The 22,101-nt window shown below is 43.6% G+C and overlaps 1 protein-coding gene across 2 annotated transcripts in view; it reads left to right on the forward strand.

The window, feature by feature from the left end:
- Positions 1 to 22,101, forward strand: part of cbl (Cbl proto-oncogene, E3 ubiquitin protein ligase) — a 53,915-nt gene that overhangs the window by 22,080 nt on the left and 9,734 nt on the right. For both annotated transcript variants that reach the window (XM_029714473.1, XM_029714474.1), the window contains exons 2-4: positions 1,159 to 1,406; positions 15,078 to 15,224; positions 15,793 to 15,949. In XM_029714473.1, coding sequence (XP_029570333.1) covers positions 1,159 to 1,406; positions 15,078 to 15,224; positions 15,793 to 15,949 — 552 coding nt within the window. The remainder of the gene's footprint in view (positions 1 to 1,158; positions 1,407 to 15,077; positions 15,225 to 15,792; positions 15,950 to 22,101) is intronic.

A 22,101-nucleotide genomic window follows, 5' to 3' on the forward strand; every position in this document is an offset into this window, starting at 1 on the left:
ATGAACGAGCAAGGTATGGAGAGATCCTTGATGAAAACCTGCTCCAGAGCGCTCAGCACCTCAGACTGGGGTGAAGGTTCACCTTCCATACCCAAATAGACTCGAGGCTGTAATCGCTTCCGAAGGCACTTCAACATATAGTACTGAATAAAGGGTCTGAATACTTATGTAAATGTGATATTTAAGTTTTTTAATACATTTGCAAACATTTCTTCAAACCTGTTTTTGCTTTGTCATTATGGGGTATTGTGTGTAATCAATTTTAGAATAAGGCTGTAACGTAACAAAATGTGGAAAAAGTCAAGGGGTCTGAATACTTTCCAAATGCACTGTGCAAGCCATAACATGATGATTCATAAGAAAACAAAGGTCTTCACTTGTGTGTGTGTGTGTGTGTGTGTGTGTGTGTGTGTGTGTGTGTCTATTACCAGACCAACAGGAAGCTGTAAGCCTGAGATGAGTGTATTTCATTTTCTTCACTGTGTTGAAGGCTTTAAAATAGACTCACTTAGCAAACCCTGAATGTCACGATCTCAGCACTGATCTTTCACTCGCTCTCCCATGCACTTTTACTAGATCTCCCACCTCTCTCTTTTTTTCTCTCTCTTCCCTTTAGTACCTAGTCCTTACTTGCCTTGATGCTCTGGCAACACACTGCTGCACAAATTATTATTTGTCAGATAGAGCTGGAGTATTTTACATTCACGCGAAAAGTGGTATGATAAATATAATCCACGTCATCACGCTATCATAATACCCATGTATTTGTCAAATGGCGTTCGGTGGTAGTTTCATTTAGTGATATTCATGGTCCCTTTTCACTGACCATTTTATGTGCAGAAGTTCTGCTTCTGCTAGTTTAAACACGGTACGCTCTTGAAGTTAGTCCAGTTAATGTTAGGGTACTTGTCAGGGTTGTGGTCAATTCACTTCCTGAATTGAAAAGCTCTTTATAGGAAACCAATGTGCAACTTTCAATTCAAGGACTAGCATTTTTATTCACTTCCTGAATTGTATTAAAACAGAATGGATCCCAACCCTGTGTATGCATTAGCGTGCTACTTACTCTCTTCCTCCACGGTTGCTGGCTTCTTATTTGTCTCAGTAAGCTGATTCATCATCTCCACCTAATGTGTCCTATTCTCTCCCTCCATCCAGGTGGTGAGACTGTGCCAGAACCCCAAGCTGGCCCTGAAGAACAGCCCACCTTACATCCTGGACCTGCTGCCAGACACCTACCAGCACCTCCGCACCATCTTGTCCCGCTACGAGGGCAAGATGGAGACGCTCGGCGACAACGAGTATTTCCGCGTCTTCATGGAGAACCTGACCAAGAAGACCAAGCAGACCATCAGCCTTTTCAAGGAGGGGAAGGAGCGCATGTACGAAGAGAACTCGCAGCCCAGGTGAGAGGATTACTTTTTTGGAGATTGAGGTGGAAATGGAACTTGTTGTTGACGAAATATAGTTATTTTTCCTGTAATACCTAGGTACTTTTCTCGATCTCAAAATTGCCGTATCCTAATTTTTATGAGACATCAAGAGAAGGGCCTCTGTTTTTGTACATCGAGCGAGAATTGGGTTTCGTCATCCTCCTCCTGAAATTCTCTTGTGAGGTAGGTCTCCACCCTGACCTGTGTTGGGTGATACTCAGTTCATTCACTACCAGAATATTATCCCTTTCATGAGCCCAGAGCTAAGCCGAGCTGTACGGTACCGGCCTTGGTTACACATCCACCATAGGTCCAGGAACCGTAATTGAAGGAACATGGTGAAAAGCAAGTATCTGATCCAGTACGGTTTGGGATGGCACAATAGTAGGAGAAACCAATTCAGAGCCTTTTCAGACTATGTCTGAAGTGAAGTGGGGGGTACTTTTTGTTGAACCCTTCACAGTCATAGCATGCAGGTGTAGGGTTTCGATCTCATCAGTGGGTACGTTTCTTCACCTATCTTAAAATGGAGCAATTTAGGCTTGTGCTGAGTAACAGCCAACGAGAAGGGTGCTGTGGTTTGCACAAGTGAACGTTTGTGGTCAGGATGACGCTGGTCTACTTGCCTGTGACTCTGTCTCTGTTCACAGCCTTTGTCGGCAGTAGCCCCCAAACTTGCAGGTTATAAGGAGCTAAAGAAACTGCAAAATGTAGTCTAACACCTTTTATTTTCGTAATGACATCAACAACAACAGTCACTCTTTATGCAAGGGTATACATACAAACAACTTACGGATACATACAAACAATGACTACATCTCACACCCCCATCCCTAGTGCCTGCATTATTGTTTGCCACTAGGCCTTAAATTGAATCAATTTAACTAACACCTTTTTTTTTATATGAAATTGTTAAACAAAATGTATTATAACATATTTTTAGATGACTGAGCTCATATTTTGCCACAGCCCTTGCTGTCCCTGCATTCCCTTTATGATTTGTAGGTCAGGGGCCAGAGTAATCAAGCATCTCAGAGAAGGAATTGTATGCGAAGCCATTAGCAAAGTTGAAACATTTTCACCACCGTTTATAAATCCCGTCAGAAATGCAGGATTTGGCCTAAATCGGGGAGGGAAATGGGCTATTACAGGCTGTCATTCAACTTTGCCAACGGCACCGCGTATAATTCCTACTCTGAGACGCTTGATAACTACGGCCCCAGGTTATACAGTTAAATAGGACGATAGATATGTGCTAATCAAGCTTGGCCTATCTTATTGCTGGCCTCTCCCAGCCCAATCGGTTACACGCAGGAGGAGCATGATTATGATGGCTTGAGTCAAGTATCAATAGCATATATTTTGTCCATAAACTAATACACAAATTGACTGAGCTCAGGGGTCTAATCTCCAATCTACTCAAAACACTAGCCTTTTTATTTACTTTTATTTTTTAAACTTTTTATGAAAACGGTTAATTTCCTCCTTTTTAATGCAGTGAATCAGAGTAGCGATGACTCTTGTCTGCCTGTAGTTTTTGCACGGCTCCTGTTTTCTCGGACAATGAGTCTCCTTGTGCTGAAACTAAGGGAGCGGAGACTCCGCTCACAAGTTCATTCCTCTTCTGTCTTCCCCCTAATTGAATTAGCATTAAGCAATGGGCCCATTTTGAACTGTCTTAACCACTCCTTTGTGAAATACAATTTCATCACTTCGTTACAGAGGGAGTGGGTTCTAAAGCCGGAGCTGGCAATAACCGATGAAGCTCCCCCACGCAGGGATCAGAGACAAAGAGCGCTATTGTGCCTAGGGAAGGGCTCAAATGAGTAGGCTATTGCCCGGTAGAGTGTTACCATTAGAAAATGGCTTAAGCTGAGTGACACTCCTCCCAGCTCTACCGTACCTTTTTTACAAGGAGCACGTGTTTGCCTAAGTTGAAAAATGCAGGCGGACACACAAATTTAGGAGCACAATAAAAAATATTTCAGGTGCTAAAGCTCCTAAATGAAAAGTCCATGTCGCGCGGTTAAATATTTAGGGGCGTATGCGATTTTAAAATGGTCGCACTATAGAGCCCGACTTACCGCTCTCTTTCCTTCTGGATAGGATGGAGATGGTTAAAACAATTTGATCCACTGTTAGCTTCAGACTCGACTGAAATAGTTTCCCGTATCGACATAATGTTAGCTTATTCCCTTTCCTCTGGTTGTTAAAGATTGAGCACCATAGTGAGAAATGATGGATGGGAGTTGTGAATGATGTATGATAATTACATGGTCGTTTCTTCTCAGACCATTGCAGTACGACGAGCGATAGAGTGGGTGGATGTGGTGCTGAGATGCTAGATTTCGCCACGATATTACCCCCGTTAAATTTACTCTTCTATTTATTTTCATTTTGGCGTCCGGCCCTCCATATTTTAGATTTGAGCAGTACAAATCGTTTTTGCTTCTCTTGTACACAGGCATAAAGACTCACAGCCCCCATAGGCTCCCGAGTGGCGCAGCGGTCTAAGGCACTGCATCTCAGTGCTAGAGGCATCACTACAGACCCTGGTTCGACCCCGTCCGGGATTGGCCGGGTAGGCTGTCATTGTAAATAAGAATTTGTTCTTAACTGACTTGCCTAGTTAAATAAAGGTTAAATTATTATTATAATTGTTTTTTTTTTTTCTTAGGAGTGTGGACTTTGCATTCAGTGTTCTGACTGTATTGCTGGTTGATTACCACAACCGCGGTAGACTGAAAGCCCAGCCTTTTGCTAATTTGAGTTCCGCTTTTTGTGTGGCGGTGGTCTGACATGGGAGTCTAGCTGCAACGCTGCTGTGTGAGGGGGCGAGGTGGTGTCTGCGAGAAGGGACCTAATGATTAACAGTGACACACAGTCACAAACTGTGTGCGCCACAGTTTCTTCCCAGTAGCCTGCAAGCTTCCTTTTCCTGTTTCTCACAGGCCAGCTAGTTCTATATTTCTACCCTGCTCAAAGAGAGAGGGGGAGGGTGCACAGCTAACGCTAGCCTGTCTATAACCGCAAAGTCCAGGCTGAGTATGGAGTCAATGTGGGCAGAAAATAGGCACTTCCAACCTCCCCTATATCCAGATATTGTTCTGACCTCCCTGAGCTTTGCTGTTTGATCTGGCTTCCTTGACTAAGCCTATGACGAGCGAGCCATCCTGACTGCTGGTAGTTAATATATCCTGAGGGGAGAGGAAGGACCCCAAATGGCATCCTATTCCCTATATAGTGCACTACTTTTAACCAGGGCCTATGCGGCTTTAGCCAAAAGTATTGCACTATGTAGGGAATAGAGTGCCGTTTGGGATGCTGCCAAGAGGAGAGTCGTCCCGGGTCTGTAGTCCGAGGCGCGAGGCAAGGCTGTCATTTTAACTCCTAACGCCGTTTTCATATCCACGGGGCAGGAAACCAGAACAACAGTCTGGCTCTCCTTTTTAGCGGGCTGGCTCTCTCATCCTTCTTTCACTCCACCGCATGCCCATGATCCTGGCCTTGTTGGATTTGAACGTGTTCAGATCAACATAAGAGGAAGGGACACTCCCTCTACATTCATGCATCCTCGTTACAGCCTCCTGCATCCTCGTTACAGCCTCCTGCAGCCTGTTGCAGCCTCCGCTGGCTACAGCTGAGGGTACTGCAGATGGTGGGACCCCAGCGACGTTGCGAGAAGGATCTGCATGGTTGGCCCTGGACCTCCTACTTCTTCTTCCTCACTACTGCAGAGACCCGCTGTCTCTATGCCATCCTTTCCCTCTGCAGACAGGAGAAGAGCTAGCTTCTCATATCTTCTTGCACCTGGCAGTCTCAAGCCAGTCTGCACGTCCCTGAAAGTGCCTCGGTGGCTCACACTACCCCCCCCGTATCCATCTCTTCTAATACCACCTTACTCTTGACACATTCAATCTCTTCTCTAAATAAGACAAAGAAATGATTGCAAATGGTTTATTTTGATAGTTTTGAGAATGTTGACCAAACGGTGGTCATTACAGTTTGTAGTTGCTATCTAAAGGGGCTTCTCTGCCTCTTATCGATGCCGCCGGAACTCTGTGGTATCATGCCAAGTTTAGCGTTAGTACCATGACGTCACTGTATTTGCAAAAGGGCACTTGTGCCAGTTGCTAAATTTGTCCCTCAAAGCTCTGGCCTAAGATAAAGTATGACTTCCCATTTTCTATAAATGTGCCTGACTAGACGGGTAGACAGCCTGCTGGTTAAACAATAGTTTCCCTCTCAGGAGCAGGCTATTGGCTTTGACTATCTCTCCCATCTTATCTGCTGGCAAAGGTCTGTGAACGGATCAGTTCTAGCAATAGGGAAATGCACTGTCGGATAAAAATATCATGCAAAAAGGATGTGTACATTTTTGGGGTGCATGCAGAGAATGTGATCTAGCCTACATTTGCATAATGCATACTGTAGCGTCACTCATTGTCTGCTAATCTGTGTTTTAGGCTGCTGAATTGTACAGATTCTTTGCCACTTCATTCATTCATTCATACGCCATTCATACTTTTATGTAACTGTTCTGTCTGGAATTTTAGGCTATTTCTTGATGGGTTCTGTAAGATCAGACAGACGATTTGTGGTTGGTTTCTGACTAGTGGTGTGACAAATGGAAAACATTTAACCTTTAAACAGCCATTATTTTTTTTCCAATAAGAAAAAATCTTAAAATTCCATGTGAATTCACAACACAGCTGTGCTGCTTCCAGCAATGGTTTGGGTCTGAGTCCCTTTCAGATCGTTAAGCATTGCACCTGTACCTCAATTCCACCTCGCAAAGTTTGCATATCCTCCTCGTTTAACTTCTCAAAGTATTGCCGTACAGGGAGAGCTGACCCCATTTAGTTGACTGGTCGATTGTTTGGTGGATATGCATTCATTCATTTCTGTTAATGCATTAAATATATTTTGATTAGTCTTTTACTGTTTTCATTTTCTGAGTGGACACGTTTGCAGACCGCACAACCTAGGCTACACTAGTTTTAGTTCATTTCATTCCATTTAGGAGTTGTTCATTTATTCATCCACACACACACACACACACACACACACACACACACACACACACACACACACATATATATATATAATTTTTTTTTTTTTTTTTTAGGGGGTAGATAGATTGTAGCTTCCATCAATTTAATTGTCTGTATCACTTCCAATCCCCATACATTTTTTTGCAAATATATATACATGCATGCATATACATACACAAATACACACTTTAAAAAAAAATATATTTTCCTTTTACTTTCTAACCCTACCACCCCCTCCCGTAATTGGAGTAAACTACTGAACAACAACGCTTAGGCTTCTGCTTCCAGCTTATACATACTATATAAATAGTTGTCATTGTCGTTTGTTTGAAGCGATCCTGTCAATGTTGAGTAAAGACGCGCACCAGATTATACATAGTAGTATGCCTGCCTGGCCTGTGTGCAAATGTAGGCCTATAAGTGTGCCCATTTGGGCATCTGATAGTATTTCTGATTGTCTTAACTTACCACCACTGTGGAACTTCTCAAAGTAATTTTTACTTCACCTCAAACAGCAAGTGACTGTTTTTACATCCATTGAGAATAGTCCCTCAATGTAGCCTATTTAAAAAATAAAAATAAAATCCAGCTCTCTTTTCGATAACCACTCAGCGTGGGTAAAAAATTGTGGAAATGTCATAAAATAGGACTACCTGATTACGGTCTACAGCTTATCATGCGATACTCTACCTCAGGCCTACCTAATTGCTTCTTATCCCTTGCGCAGTCTGTCCAGAATATACAATGTTGCAAATTTGCTAGAGCTACAGTAGCTAGGTCAGACCCAAGTTAATAGTTCATACAATATTTCAAGTTCTTTGCACACAGGCCATGCCTAGCCAATGTGATTTATAGAATATTTATTTTTATCAGGATATTTTCTACCTGCATGCTGCAATGTATTTATTTGTTGGCTTTATATATGCTATTTTTACATAGTTGGCAATGATTATAGAAGTAATTTTTTTACATTTTGATTAACCACAAGATCATTTATTTTGAGATTCGAAGACTTTATTATACTGAAAAATATATAAATGCAATATGTAAGGTGTTGGTCCCATGTTTCATGAGCTGAAATAAAAGATCCCAGAAATGTTCCATTTGCACAAAAAGCTTATTTCTCTCAAATATTGACAATACATTTGTTTACATCCCTGTTAGTGAGCATTTCTCCTTTGCCAAGATAATCAATTCATCTGACAGGTATGGCATGTCAAGAAGTTGATTAAACAGCATTATCATTACACAGGTGCACCTTGTGCTGGGGACAATAAAAGGCTACTCTAAAATGGGCTGTTTTGTCACACAACACATTACCACAGATGGCCCAAGTGAGCGTGCAATTGGCATGCTTACTGCAGGAATGTCCACCACAGCTGTTGCCAAATAATTTAATGTTCATTTCTCACCTGCGGGATTGTCTGAGGAGGTGTTGAGGCGTATTTCTGTCTGCAATAAAGCCCTTTTGCAATAAAGCCCTCCAGACCAAGATGGAACAGCTCCTTCTGGTAAGACAAGGGGTCTGTGCCTATTTGTATCAAGGAAGTCTTGAGGTTTCGCTCGCCTGAGGTAGAGTATCTCACGATAAGCTGTAGACCACACTATATTTACCTAGAGATTTCATCTATATTTTTCGTAGCTGTCTATTTACCAACACAAACCAATGCTGGCACTAAGACCGCACTCAACGAGCTGTATAAGGCCATATGCAAACAAGATAATGCTCATCCAGAGTCAGCACTCCTAGTGGCCAGAGACTTTAATGCAGAGAAACTTAAATCAGTTTTACCTAATTTCTACCAGCATGTGCAACAAGAGGGGAAAAAAACTGTAGACCACCTTTACTCCACACACAGAGACGTGTACAAAGCTCTCCCTCGCCCTCCATTTGGCAAATCTGACCATAATTCTATCCTCCTGATTCCTGCTTACAAGCAAAAACTACCAGTGACTTGCTCAATACCAAAATGGTCAGACGACGCAGATGCTAAACTACAGGACTGTTTTGCTAGCAGAGACTGGAATATGTTCCGTGATTCTTCCGATGGCATTGAGGAGTACACCACATCAGTCACTGACTTCATCAATAAGTTCATCGATGACTTCGTCCCCACAGTGACCGTACTTACATCCCCATCCAGAATCCATGCATTACAGGCAACATCCACACTGAGCTAAAGGGTAGAGATGCTGCTTTCAAGGAGCGGGACTCTAACCAGGATGCTTATAAGAAATCCTGCTATGGCTTCCGATGAACCGACGAACCAAGATTGAATCCTGCTACACCGGCTCTGGCGTTCATCGGATGTGGCAGGGCATTCAAACTATTACGGACAACAAAGGGAAGCACAGCTGCGAGGTGCCCGGTGACACGAGCCTACCAGACAGCTAAATTACTTCTATGCGGGCATCGAGGCAAGCAACACTGAGGCGTGCATGAGAGCACCAGCTGTTACGGACAACTGTGTGATCACACCTTTAAACAGGTCAACATTCACAAGGCCGCAGGCCCAGACAGATTACCAGGATCTGTACCCCAAGCTTGCGCTGACCAACTGGCAAGTGTCTTCACTGACATTTTCAACCTGACCCTGACTGAGTCTGTAATACCAACATGTTTCAAGCAGACCACCATCGTCCCTGTGCCCAAGAACACGAAGGCAACCTGCCTAAATGACTACCGACCCGTAGCATTCACGTTTGTAGCTATGAAGTGCTTTGAAAGGCTGGTTATGGCTCACATCAACACCATTATACCAGAAACCCACTCCAATTTGCATACCACCCCAACAGATCCACAAATTATTTTTTTACATTTTAGTCATTTATCAGACGCTCTTATCCAGAGCGACTTACAATAGTGAATGCATACATTTTTTTTCTCCGTACTGGGCCCCCGTGGGAATCGAACCCACAACCCTGGCGTTGCAAACACCATGCTCTACCAACTGAGCCACACGGGAATTATGCAATCTCTGTTGCACTCCACACTACCCTTTCCCACCTCGACAAAAGGAACACCTACGTGAGAATGCTATTCATTGACTACAGCTCAGCGTTCAACACCATAGTGCTCTCAAAGCCCATCACTAAGGACGCTGGGACTAAACACCTCTTTCTGCAACTGGATCCTGGACTTCCTGACGGGTCACCCCCAGGTGGTAAGAGTAGGTAACAACACATCTGCCACGCTGGACCTCAACACGGGGGCCCCTCGGGTGCGTGCTCAGCCCCCTCCTGTACTCCTTGTTCAACCATGACTGCATGGCAAAGCACCACTCCATCAAAATCATTAACTTTGCCGACGACATAATGATGAGACAGCCTATAGGGAGGAGGTCAGAGACTTGGCAGTGTGGTGCCAGGATAACAACCTCTCCCTTAACGTGATCAAGACAAAGGAGATAATCGTGGACTACAGGAAAAGGAGGGCCAAGCACACTCCCATTCTCATCGACAGGGCTGTAGTGGAGCAGGTTGAGAGCTTCAAGTTCCTTGGTGTCCACGTCACCAACAAATGGTCCAAACACACCAAGACAGTCGTGAAGAGGGCACGACGTGAAGAGGGCACGACAAAGCCTATTCCCCCTCAGGAGACTGAAAAGATTTGGCATGGGTCCTCAGAGCCTCAAAAAGTTGTACAGCTGCACCATCGAGAGCATCCTGGCTGGTTGCATCACCACCTGGTATGGCAACTGCTTGGACTCCAGAGGGTAGTGCGTACGGCCCAGTACATCACTGGAGCCAAGCTTCCTGCCATCCAGGACCTATATACCAGGCTGTGTCAGAGGAAAGCCCTAAAAATGGTCAAAGACTTCAGCCACCTTAGTAAAAGACTGTTCTCTCTGCTACAGCACGGCAAGCTGTACCGGAGCGCCAAGTCTTAACAACTTCTACCCGCAAGCCATAAGACTCCTGAACAGCTAATCAAATGGATACCTGGACTATTTGCATTGACCTCCTTCACCCCCATTATTTTATGCTGCTGCTACTCTGTTTATTATCTATGCATAGTCACTTCACTTACATGTACATATTACCTCAACTAACCTGTGCCCTCGCACATTGACTCTGTATTGGTACCCCCGTATATAGCCTCGTTACTGTTATTTTATTGTTGCTCTTTTTAATTAGATTTAAATGTTTTACTTACGTTTATTTTAGTAAAATACTTTGTTTAAACATTTTTTTTTACTGCATTTTTGGTTAAGGGTTTGTAAGCATTTCACTCTACCTCTTGTATTCAGCGCATGTGACAAATAAAATTTGATTTGATTAGGAGCCTAACAGCAGAATCTACAAAGGCCAGCATCAGCAGGAGGAAGAGGGTCGGGAACAGATTTGTTTTCTTCTGGTTAGGCGTTCTTGATCTCTGGCACCCTCAAGTCATTTGTGTGTCTTAATTATTTAAACACAGTGTGCTTAAAGCATCAGACAAGCTCAGTAGCCTACATATAGTTGATTTTATTAAAACACATAGGGTGTGTCAAAATAGGGAAAAATACACGTTTAAAAATTTCGACCAATCCATTGGAACAGACGAATCTAGGTCGACCAATATTTATTTTTAGTCGGGGACAGCCTTACGTACAGGACTTCGCTTCTGTCGCTTTCCGTTTTCTGCCAATTTTCCAACTGTTAACAATGATGACGTAAGGATGGAGTCTATCCAACACAGTTGATTCCTCGACTTCTTGCCCGGTGCCGACTCTCATTTCTGAGTGTCAAAATTCGATTCTGCTAGGAATCGATTCCTAAGATTCAGTGTTTTTGGAACGGAGGAAACTGTTAATTTGCCCTACTTCCAAGAACATTCGCAACTTTCATAGCAAGCTAGCGAGGGATGGAGAGAGAGGGGAAGGGGCACAGTATAGGATGGTCGGCCACCAGGCAGACAGGCCTAGTGCACAGTTCTGACTCTATCTATCAGCGATCAAAAGCTGTATCTCACAATTTCTTTGCTTACAGTGTCTTGCGGCTAGGATATTCTACACGCAACAGACCGAAGACTGAACACATACTCGCATCATTAGATAAGAGAAAGACACAGACGCACACACACACACACACACACACACACACACACGTATGCACACAGGCACGTACACATATATGCACGCGAACAACACAAACACGCACACAGAGGCAACACTGCATCATGTTTATTTATGGCGTTCTGCTGTCAGTTTCAAAATAATACAGATAATCTAGTCCTCACACTAGATTATGAGGAACATTAGGCTATTAACAGTTTCCTATTTGGCCTGGTGACACAGCAAATAGGCTATGGACGTGTGGTAAAGGGTATTCAGACAGGAAATAGTAAGATTAAGCATTGCTTGATTTCTCTAACACTGTTAGCACTTAATAGCACTTTGAGTGAACATTTTTCAGGGGTTAGGCAGTGACTTGTGTCTTTCTGAGTCTTTATCAGGGTGGATGAGTAAGTCTGCTGTCACTGCTGTTTCCTATCAGAGATCTGGTGCGAAGCCACTTCCGGAGAGTTCAATGTTATAATGTGAGGACTGTGATGAAAGGGGAGCCCAGTTTTTCCATCTTGTGGCAGCCATGTTTCTTTTTTATGTTTCTTTTTTTTTTGTTTCTGTCGAAGTGTCTACGAGTATTGTGGCGTGCTTTTGTTGCTGCTGCACGCTGGGTGTTGAGGATCCTAGTTCACAGACTGATGGCTACATTGTATTGCGTTGAGAGAAGGCCTACCACCAGGCTTGCAAGATGTCAATCTCCCCCCCCCTTCCCCGAATGTCATGTAGGCCTAATGTGTGCAGTGCCCCAGCCACTGTCATTTAGACCCCCAGACCGTCCGTCCGTCCAGTAATTGGCTTCAAGTAGTCCGCGGCTTTAGCTTTCTCACTTTCTATCTCAGAAAACGGTAAACGGGAAGAGAGCAACCAGCTGCAGGTCAAAGGTCAGCACCGTATCCAGGGAGAGCTTGGCCCATCCCCGTGGTAACGGCGAGGATCTATGCTTAATTGTCGAGGCAGCGCTGGATTGAGGGGGCATATGTATCTGCGGGTTAACTAGCGCATGCAGAATAAGAAAAGGGCTGCATCCCAAGTGGCACCATTTTCCCTATATAGTGCACTACTTTTGGTCAGCGCCCCACAGGCGCTGGTCGAAAGTAGTGCACTATATGGGGAATAGTGTGCCATTTTGAATGCAGAAAGAAATGCCATGCCGGGGTTAGCAAAACACCCAGCAGCCCACTCACTGAGGTTGCATTTACTTAGAGAAACACTCTCTTTCTCTCCCTCTCTCTCCGGCTAATGATGTCCTTGGGTTTTTCAGCGGAAAAGGAATGGACATAAATAATAAATGGATGTATTTGTGAGTTGGTGTAGTTTTTTTGAAAATTCTAACTAACTTTTGTTGGGTACTGCTGTTTTGTGTCTGTGTACACTGGTTTTGAGTTAAAGCAGATGACACATACAGACAGAGGAGTATAGGACTAGCCTATATTTTTTTATTTTACTAGGCAAGTCCGTTAAGAACAAATTCTTATTTACAATGACGGCCTACCCCGGCCAAACCCGGACGACGCTGGGCCAATTGTGCGCTGCCCTATGGGGCTCCCAATCACGGCCGGATGTGATGCAGCCTGGATTCGAACCAGGGACTGCAGTGACGCCCCTTGCACTGAGATACAGTGCCTTAGACCGCTGCGCCACTCGGGAGCTCATATGCACTTGTGAGGATCCGAGAGGATTCTAACAATGTTTTAATAGCACCACCTTGCCCTCTGATAGGAGTGTGTCGACTAAGCAGTGTGTCAACTCCACTGTCCACTAGGCTGGTCTCTGTATCAATCAACATATATGAGATGCATTTAAGGGTTAGGGCCCCCTTGCCTCTCCTTGTAGCATTGGTGCCATGCCCAGTCGCACAAAGAAATACATAGCAAGAGTCCTACCCTAGTCAGAGAGATGAGGAAAGGAAGCACACGCACACTGTAAGCTCATAAACTACAATATCACTCTCAGATTGACAGTAACTCATTGTTTTCTAGAATGTTTCACTTAATGGTGACCACACACACACACACACACACACACACAGTGACTGAGCACAGGTGTGCTTCACCGAGGGCACTTTGCCACCTTTCCCTAAAACTGGAAGCCTGGGGATGTTCATGGCAAAAAAAACAAGCTAAATGAGGTGGACACCCGGTGTAAATCAGTGATGCCGTGCAGCATATCAAATGCCTTACTTGGGCAGAACACCAAAAGTGTTTACTAGATAAGTGTCGTAGATGCAACAGTGCGTGAGGATGGCTGGGAAACCGTTCATACCATTTTTGCAATGCACAATTCTCCAGACCTCTAAGGGAGGCGTGACAGCAACGCGATTTTGGCGGTATGGCAATGCGAGACTACCCTCACAGAAACAGTGTGTGTGTGAAGGTGACTCCAGTTTCCGCTTTCTGTTTGCCATCGCAGCCCACTCTCTTAGCTAGGGGCGGTAATGCCCACAGCACTTCCCCTAATAGAAATCTGTACACTCATAATTGCCATACTTTTCCAGTGGAAAATAAATCGTTAAGATAAATTAAGCCCATTGGTTGATGCTTTTTAAAAAATATATATTATTAAACTGGAAAGTGTAAAGGAGGGATAAGAGAATTGATTAGTAAGACAGGCTGAGTTTTGCAAGGGTTGTGACGAGGGGAAACGGCGCAGAAGGGCAGATCGAATGCCTCACTCGCTCTAAGGCTTAGCTGGAAAGCCATTCACAAAAAATATTCTTTCTCTTCTCGTTTTTACAGTTGAGTGTGAAAAAATGCCTCCACAGGCGCGCGCGTGCGCACTCACACGCACACTCACACACACTCACTCACACAATTTGTCAGGGTGTCTGTATCCTCACTCTGTCTTTTCGAGCTCATCTTAAATCTGTCCTCTCCTCTCTCTCCCCTCCCTTCCCTTCCTCTGTGCTGGCATTGTGGAGTGAGAGGAGAGGGAGAATCTGGTTTGAGGCAGCTGCGACGACGCTGCCGCCACACTCGCGCTCTTGTGCATGTCAATTTTCCCGGCCCCAAGAGCCTCGCACAATCCCTCACTGTGCTATCCCGTAAATCACGCGCTTTCTTTTCCACTTTCTCCCCCCTGCCGCCACTGCGCTCACCCGCCTGCCCCACCTCGCTGCTCATGTGCCCAGGGGCGGCGGCTGGAATCAGAAAAATGTACCAGGCATGTCGTGGCCTCACCTCCCTCCAACCACCCCTCCCTTCTGCCCGTCAAACCCCAGCATGCACATCCAGGGCCTTGGCTAGCACGTGTTGCGTGATGGGGGTCTGGTCCCTCCTGGCGCTCTCTCTCTCTCTCAGCTTCCACCATGAAGCTCAGCCCCTGGCCTCTATCTATGCTGTGGCGTGGAAATTACAAAGCCATGTTAACATGACATGTTAGTTATCGGTGGCTAAAGTTAGCTGATATGTGTAGTGGCTGTTTTAAAGAAAACCGATCCGTGGGTTAGTTTTCTCCTGGCCCATAAGACTGCTTTCAGGGTGAGGAACCATCTAACATGAAGTTGTACAATGCTCTCTCTCTCTCTCTCTGTTCCTCTTCTGTAGACGGAACCTGACCAAGTTGTCGCTGATCTTCAGTCACATGCTGGCCGAGCTCAAAGCCATCTTCCCCAACGGCCTGTTCCAGGGGGATAACTTCAGAATCACCAAGGCTGACGCCGCCGAGTTCTGGAGAAGATCGTTTGGGGACAAGTGAGTCCACCTCTGCTCTCTGCAAAAGTAGACATTTGCTGCAAGCTAGCTAGTCACGGTGGAGGTATTTACATCTACGTGGTAAGACTGGATATATTTATGCACCACATGATGGAAACAGGAAGAAAGAAATGGCTTTGACCTTTCAAGCTATGTGAGGTAGCCTTGATAAGCAGATAGAAAGTAGTTACTTGAGTAGATTTTTTTGTTTTGTTTACTATCCTTGTTTTATTAGTCACATTTTTGTCAGTTGCCGTAAACACCCATAACCAGGAAAAGGAACTGGCCAAATTAAACCCACAAGATTTCATATGGCCTGACGAAAAAGTGTCCATAAAAAGAAGAGAATCAGCCATGGCTTAATGTCGTTGTTGACCCCTGCCCTAAACACTATTATTGCACTGTAGCAAATAACATGTTTGGAACGTCCATATTAAGGGTCAAATCAGAAGTGGGACCGGACATTGTAAGTGCAATAACAGGGAAGGTTTAATACACTGCATCAATGTTGCTTGTTCGGCTCAATTGGGTATAGTATAGTAAACATGTTGCCCTGATGTGTTTTCAGGACTATAGTGCCTTGGAAGGTGTTCCGGCAGGCACTGCACGAGTTCCACCCCATCAGCTCGGGCCTGGAAGCCATGGCCCTCAAGTCCACCATCGACCTCGCCTGCAACGACTACATCTCCGTCTTCGAGTTCGACATCTTCACCAGGCTCTTCCAGGTCGGGCCTACACTCACATGCGTACACACACATGGACGCACGCAAACACACGCGCACATGAGCTTGGATGCATGGTCACACGCATGCATGGTCGCAAACACACACAATCACGCACTTCCCCCTTTGTACTACACACCACTGCGACGACGTACACAATTTCTCTTGAGAGATAAGTTGAGAAAAGGGTCTAAGAGTGCTCGTTACCATAGCCACGCTTTCTAACTACACATGAGTTTTCCACAGCAAGACTATTGTGACCATGTGTGTTTCTCTGCTGTGTGTTATTGGGTGGCAGTTGTCTGCATCCCTGCCTGCCTGCTGAGAGAGAGACAGGGAGCCAGTGTTTTGAGTTGAGTGGCTGCTTCACGTGTGTCCAGGCTGAATAGAGGCCTCTTGCCGCCCCTTGTTGTTGGCATAATGCAGGCTCCAACTCTTAAAGAACCTACTTTACAGCAGTGGATCTCAACTGGTTTTGCTTCGGGACCCATATTGAACCAGGTTGTCTTAAGTCGCGATCCAATATTCGCATCGTGATTTTATTTATTTTTGCCAAAATGCAATCTGGAAAACTGTTTTATTCTATATTGATAGCAAATGTGCCAATTATATGACAAGGGAACAACAGTCCCATCTTTTTGATTTTCAATAATTCAATTTTGCCCATATTTTGGTATGAGACTATAAAATCAACCAATACTCTAAATGAATAATTCTATATTGAAAATACTATGATTGAAGAAAAGTAATTTGGAGGTAAAATTATTTAAATGTAAAGGTTCATTATTATTTCTACACACTTTCTACCTGGTCTTAGTCATTTCAATTCAGACTGGAGTATATATTTAAAAAACACTCACAACCCATTCAAACCTGGGTCGCGACCCACCAGTTGGGAATCGCTGCTTTACAGGGAGTCAGGAGACTGGATGAAATGAAGTGCCTTGGAGAGGAGTGGTGTTTTTTGGGCTAATTCTATCAAGTCGTTAAGTGGCCACTGGACAGAGAACAGAGAGCGCTTACTGGGCCTGCTGGTCAGCTGTGAGGCACAAACCGTACCAGAACATATCCGTCCTGTCACAAAGGACCTCGGAATCTGACACTTCAGATTCTATTCTAGTTGCATTGAAGATTAAGTTTAAGCCTAGTCTTGGACTGGTTTCAATTTAGATGAATCTGTGTCCGGGGGACCCCCCCCCACCCCCCACCCCCCGCTGCTCTTCTTCACACACGTCATGTTTAATGCTGCTGCTAAATGCTGAAAGACCAACAACCAACTAAGTCATTGTCTAATTATAGTTAGCTCCATGATGCACAAAGCACAGGGTTGTATTCATTAGGGCACGCACCGGAAAATATTGTAAAACGTTTTTACGACGGAAAATGGAAATGAGGTGTTTCTTATTGGACAAGTCCAAGTAGTTGCTCCTTGTTTCAGTCCATTTTTTTCTGTTTGGTGCCTAATGAATATGACCCACGCCACTTACATGGCAATTCCGAAACCTAAAAGCGAAGGTTTATATAAATGTTCCCCTTTTAGTCATCTGTTTCTTTTGTTGTTTCTAAGGGACAACTAATATTTGATTTGATGGTTTCTTTATTTCATTAGGCCGTAGCTAGCTCCCTGGCTTATGTGATAGTGAGTGGATTGGATGCAGTGCAACCTAGATGGCTGGCTGGCTGCGAGTCATGCTGAACAGCTGAATACAGGCTCTTTATTTGGGTTTTAGAAGCGCCCTAGAAATAGCCGCGGCGTGTTTGCCGACAGCGCTCATGTTCCTTTGAAGCCCCTGGACATCAAGGTCATGCTTCTCATCAGCATGTGAATCAACCTGTATGATGGATAGACGGATAAAGGAGACACTGCAGTAGGATGGAAGCATCATTTCCAGTTAGTAACACAAGACAGGGTGGTCTGTTTTAAAAGTAGTGCACTATATGGAATAGGGTGCCATTTGTGACGTATCCATTTGCTGTTAGCTATTTAACTATACTAGAATGCTTAAAAGGCCGCTAAAATTGTAAATATCGGGTATCGTTTTTTTTGGCAAGGAAAATATCGGATATCGGTATCGGCCAAAAATGTCATATCGGTGCATCACTAATATAAGATATATCGATAACTGTAATTTATTAATCATTCTCATTCTGAAAGTCGCAGACTTCTTCAATCCGCAAGAACCCCAGCCTTTTCTGATTATTCACTTCTACACAAATTGATGTAATTAATTAACATGAGACAAAAGTCCCTTGTGGACTGACAAGATATGACGGCTTGTTACACAATGGAGAGGGGGTGGGGAAAGCGAGAGATAAAGGGATGTTTATCGTGGATACATTCTATAACTTCTATAACTATTCTCACATTAATCGTATACCTTGCAAATGAACCACCGTCCGTCTGGGTAAGAAATGCAATGTACAGTTGTAGTTGGAAGTTTACATACACCTTAGCCAAATACATTTAAACTCAGTTTTTCACAATTCCTGACATTTAATCCTAGTAAAAAAGTTCCTGTCTTAGGTCAGTTAGGATCACCACTTTATTTTAAGAATGTGAAATGTCAGAATAATAGTAGAGAGAGAGTGATTTATTTCAGCTTTTATTTCTTTCATCACATTCCCAGTGGGTCAGAAGTTTACATACTCTCAATTAGTATTTGGTAGCATTGCCTTTAAATTGTTTAACTTGGGTCAAACGTTTTGGGTAGCCTTCCACAAGCTTCCCACAATAAGTTGGGTGAATTTTGGCCCATTCCTCCTGACAGAGCTGGTGTAACTGAGTCAGGTTTGTAAGCCTCCTTGCTCACACACGCTTCTTCAGTTCTGCCCACAAATTTTCTATAGGATTGAGGTTAGGGCTTTGTGGTGGCCACTCCAATACCTTGACTTTGTTGTCCTTAAGCCATTTTTGCCACAACTTTGGAAGTATGCTTGGTGCCATTGTCCATTTGGAAGACCCATTTGCAACCAAGCTTTAACTTCCTGACTGATGTCTTGAGATGTTGCTTCAATATATCCACAACATTTACCCCCCTCATGATGCCATCTATTTTGTGAAGTGCACCAGTCCCTCCTGCAGTAAAGCACCCCCACAACATGATGCTGCCACCCCCGTGCTTCACGGTTGGGATGGTGTTCTTCGGCTTGCAAGCCTCCCCCCTTTTCCTCCAAACATAACAATGGTCATTATGGCCAAACAGTTCTATTTTTGTTTCATAAGACCAGAGGACATTTCTCAAAAAAGTATGATCTTTGTCCCCATGTGCAGTTGCAAACCGTAGTCTGGCTTTTTTATGGTGGTTTTGGAGCAGTGGCTTCTTCCTTGCCGAGCGGCCTTTCAGGTTATGTCGATATAGGACTTGTTTTACTGTGGATATAGATACTTTTGTACCGGTTTCCTCCAGCATCTTCACTAGCTCCTTTGCTGTTGTTCTGGGAATGATTTGCACTTTTCGCACCAAAGTACGTTCATCTCTAGGAGACAGAATGTGTCTCCTTCCTGAGTGGTATGATGGCTGCGTGGTCCCATGGTGTTTACACTTGCGTACTATTGTTTGTACAGATGAACTTGGTACCTTCAGCCGTTTGGAAATTGCTCCCAAGAATGAACCAGAGTTGTGGAGGTCTACAACTTCCTTTCTGAGGTCTTGGCTGATTTTCTTTTGATTTTCCCATGATGTCAAGCAAAGAGGCACTGAGTTTGAAGGTAGGCCTTGAAATATATCCACAGGTACACCTCCAATTGACTCAAATGATGTCAATTAGCCTATCAGAAGCTTCTAAAGCCATGACATCATTTTCTGGAATTTCCCAAGCTGTTTAAAGGCACAGTCAACTTAGTGTATGTAAACGTCTGACCCACTGAACAAAGTAATGTCCTAACCAACTTGCCAAAACGATAGTTTGTTAAGAAGAAATTTGTGGAGTGGTTGAAAAACAAGTTTTAATGACTCCAACCAAAGTGTATGTAAACTTCTGACTTCAACTGTATTTATTTGTAGATGTCTTAGTTCTTCGTCTCTCTGTTGAAACCAATCGATCCTTCTATGGGGAATGTCTCGATGGGTGTAAGGTTCTGGTTGTCCACCAGAGGTCACAATGTCCTTAGTTGTATGTGGCTTCAATGATTCACCAGTGATTTTCCGAGGTGAGCTTATCGTCACTTTTCTTCCTCGGGTAGATAGTCAAAGTTCTTGACCCCTTTACATGCACAGCTGCAGACTGTCAATGTTTTGGTCTAGTGAGGTTACCTTCTTCACCTCGTGTTGAGTTTCAGAGTTTCAACCATTTGTAACTTTTAGCTCACGTTTCACGTTTGCTGGTCTGCGAGTTAATTCTTAGCGAGTCCTTTTAAGCACTCTGGTCGAAAAGGGCGGTTCCATCTCACTGACATGCTCTTCTGACCTCATTTGAGGCGTGGCTCTGTTAATGTGCAAGGGACATGAAAACTATGATCTCGTTTGAAAACTAAAATCACATTCCTATCTTAACAAAAATAGTTTCTTTGTTCTTCTTTGTTCTTCATATTGTATTAACATCATATTGGATGGAAACTTATCAGCTAAAGGTGGTTTCCTTCCTAAGTTACAGTATTTGGTTCATACAGTTAATAATACAAAATGAAAAGCAATATGACATGATTATTTATTAGATCCCCACTGACCAATCTTAACATTCCTATCTTAGAAATATTGTTCCAAAGTTCACTCTTTGGGTGTTATAGTTTTGGCTGCAAAAGACTTCATTGGGGACAAAGGCATACCTTTAGTAATACTAAAGAGCAAGAGAGGGTTCTCTGCTGCGTAACATTTACGATTGGCGTGAGGTGTCATAAAACCTGCCCAGGTTAAAATGGCAATCTGTCAGCCTTTTGCCAAGCTGATCTGAGGTCTTGGATAGAGGTCGACCGATTATGATTTTTTCAACGCCGATACCGATTATTGAAGGACCCAAAAAATCTGCTGCCGATTAATTGGCCCTTTTTTTTTTACATTTGTAATAATGACAATTACAACAATACTGAATGAACAATGAACACTTTTTTTATTTTAACTTAATATAATACATCAATAAAATCAATTTAGTCTCATAGAAATAATGAAACATGTTCAATTTGGTTTAAATAATGCAAAAACAAAGTGTTGGAGAAGAAAGTAAAAGTGCAATATGCGCCATGTAAAAAAGCTAACGTTTAAGTTCCTTGCTCAGAACATGAGAACATATGAAAGCTGGTGGTTTCTTTTAACGAGTCTTCAATATTCCCAGGTAAGATGTTTTAGGTTGTAGTTATTATAGGACTATTTCTCTCTATACCATTTGTATTTCATATACATTTGACTATTGGATGTTCTAATAGGTACTTTAGTATTGCCAGCCTAATCTCGGGAGTTGATTGGCTTGAAGTCATAAACAGCGCAATGCTTGAAACATTGCGAAGAGCTGCTGGCAAACGCAGTAAAGTGCTGTTTGAATGAATGCTTACGAGCCTGCTGCTGCCTACCACCGCTCAGTCAGACTGCTCTATCAAATCATAGACTTAATTATAATGAAATACGAGCCTTAGGTCATTAATATGGTCAAATTCGGAAACTATCATTTCAAAAACAAAACTCTTATTCTTTCAGTGAAATACGGAACCGTTCCGTATTTTATCTAACGGGTGGCATCCGTAAGTCTAAATATTGCTGTTACATTGCACAACCTTCAATGTTATGTCATAATTACGTAATATTCTGGCAAATTAGTTCGCAGCGAGCCAGGCGGCCCAACTGTTGCATATACCCCGACTCTGCGTGCAATGAACGCAAGAGAAGTGACACAATTTCCCTAGTTTAATATTGCCTGCTAACATGAATTTCTTTTAACTAAATATGCAGATTTAAAAAAAGATACTTCCCTGTAGCACAGTTGGTAGAGCATGGTGTTTGCAACGCCAGGGTTGTGGGTTCGATTCCCACGGGGGGCCAGCACAGAAGAGAAAAAAAAATCTATGAAATGTATGCATTCACTACTTTAAGTCGCTCTGGATAAGAGCGTCTGCTAAAATGACTAAAATGTAAAAATGTAAGAAAGGCATTGATGTTTATGGTTAGGTAGATCGTGCAACGATTGTGCTTTTTTCGCAAATGCGCTTTTGTTAAATCAACCCCTGT

This window comes from Salmo trutta, chromosome 26 (assembly GCF_901001165.1).
Source record: "Salmo trutta chromosome 26, fSalTru1.1, whole genome shotgun sequence".
Classification (NCBI taxonomy): Eukaryota; Metazoa; Chordata; class Actinopteri; order Salmoniformes; family Salmonidae; genus Salmo; species Salmo trutta.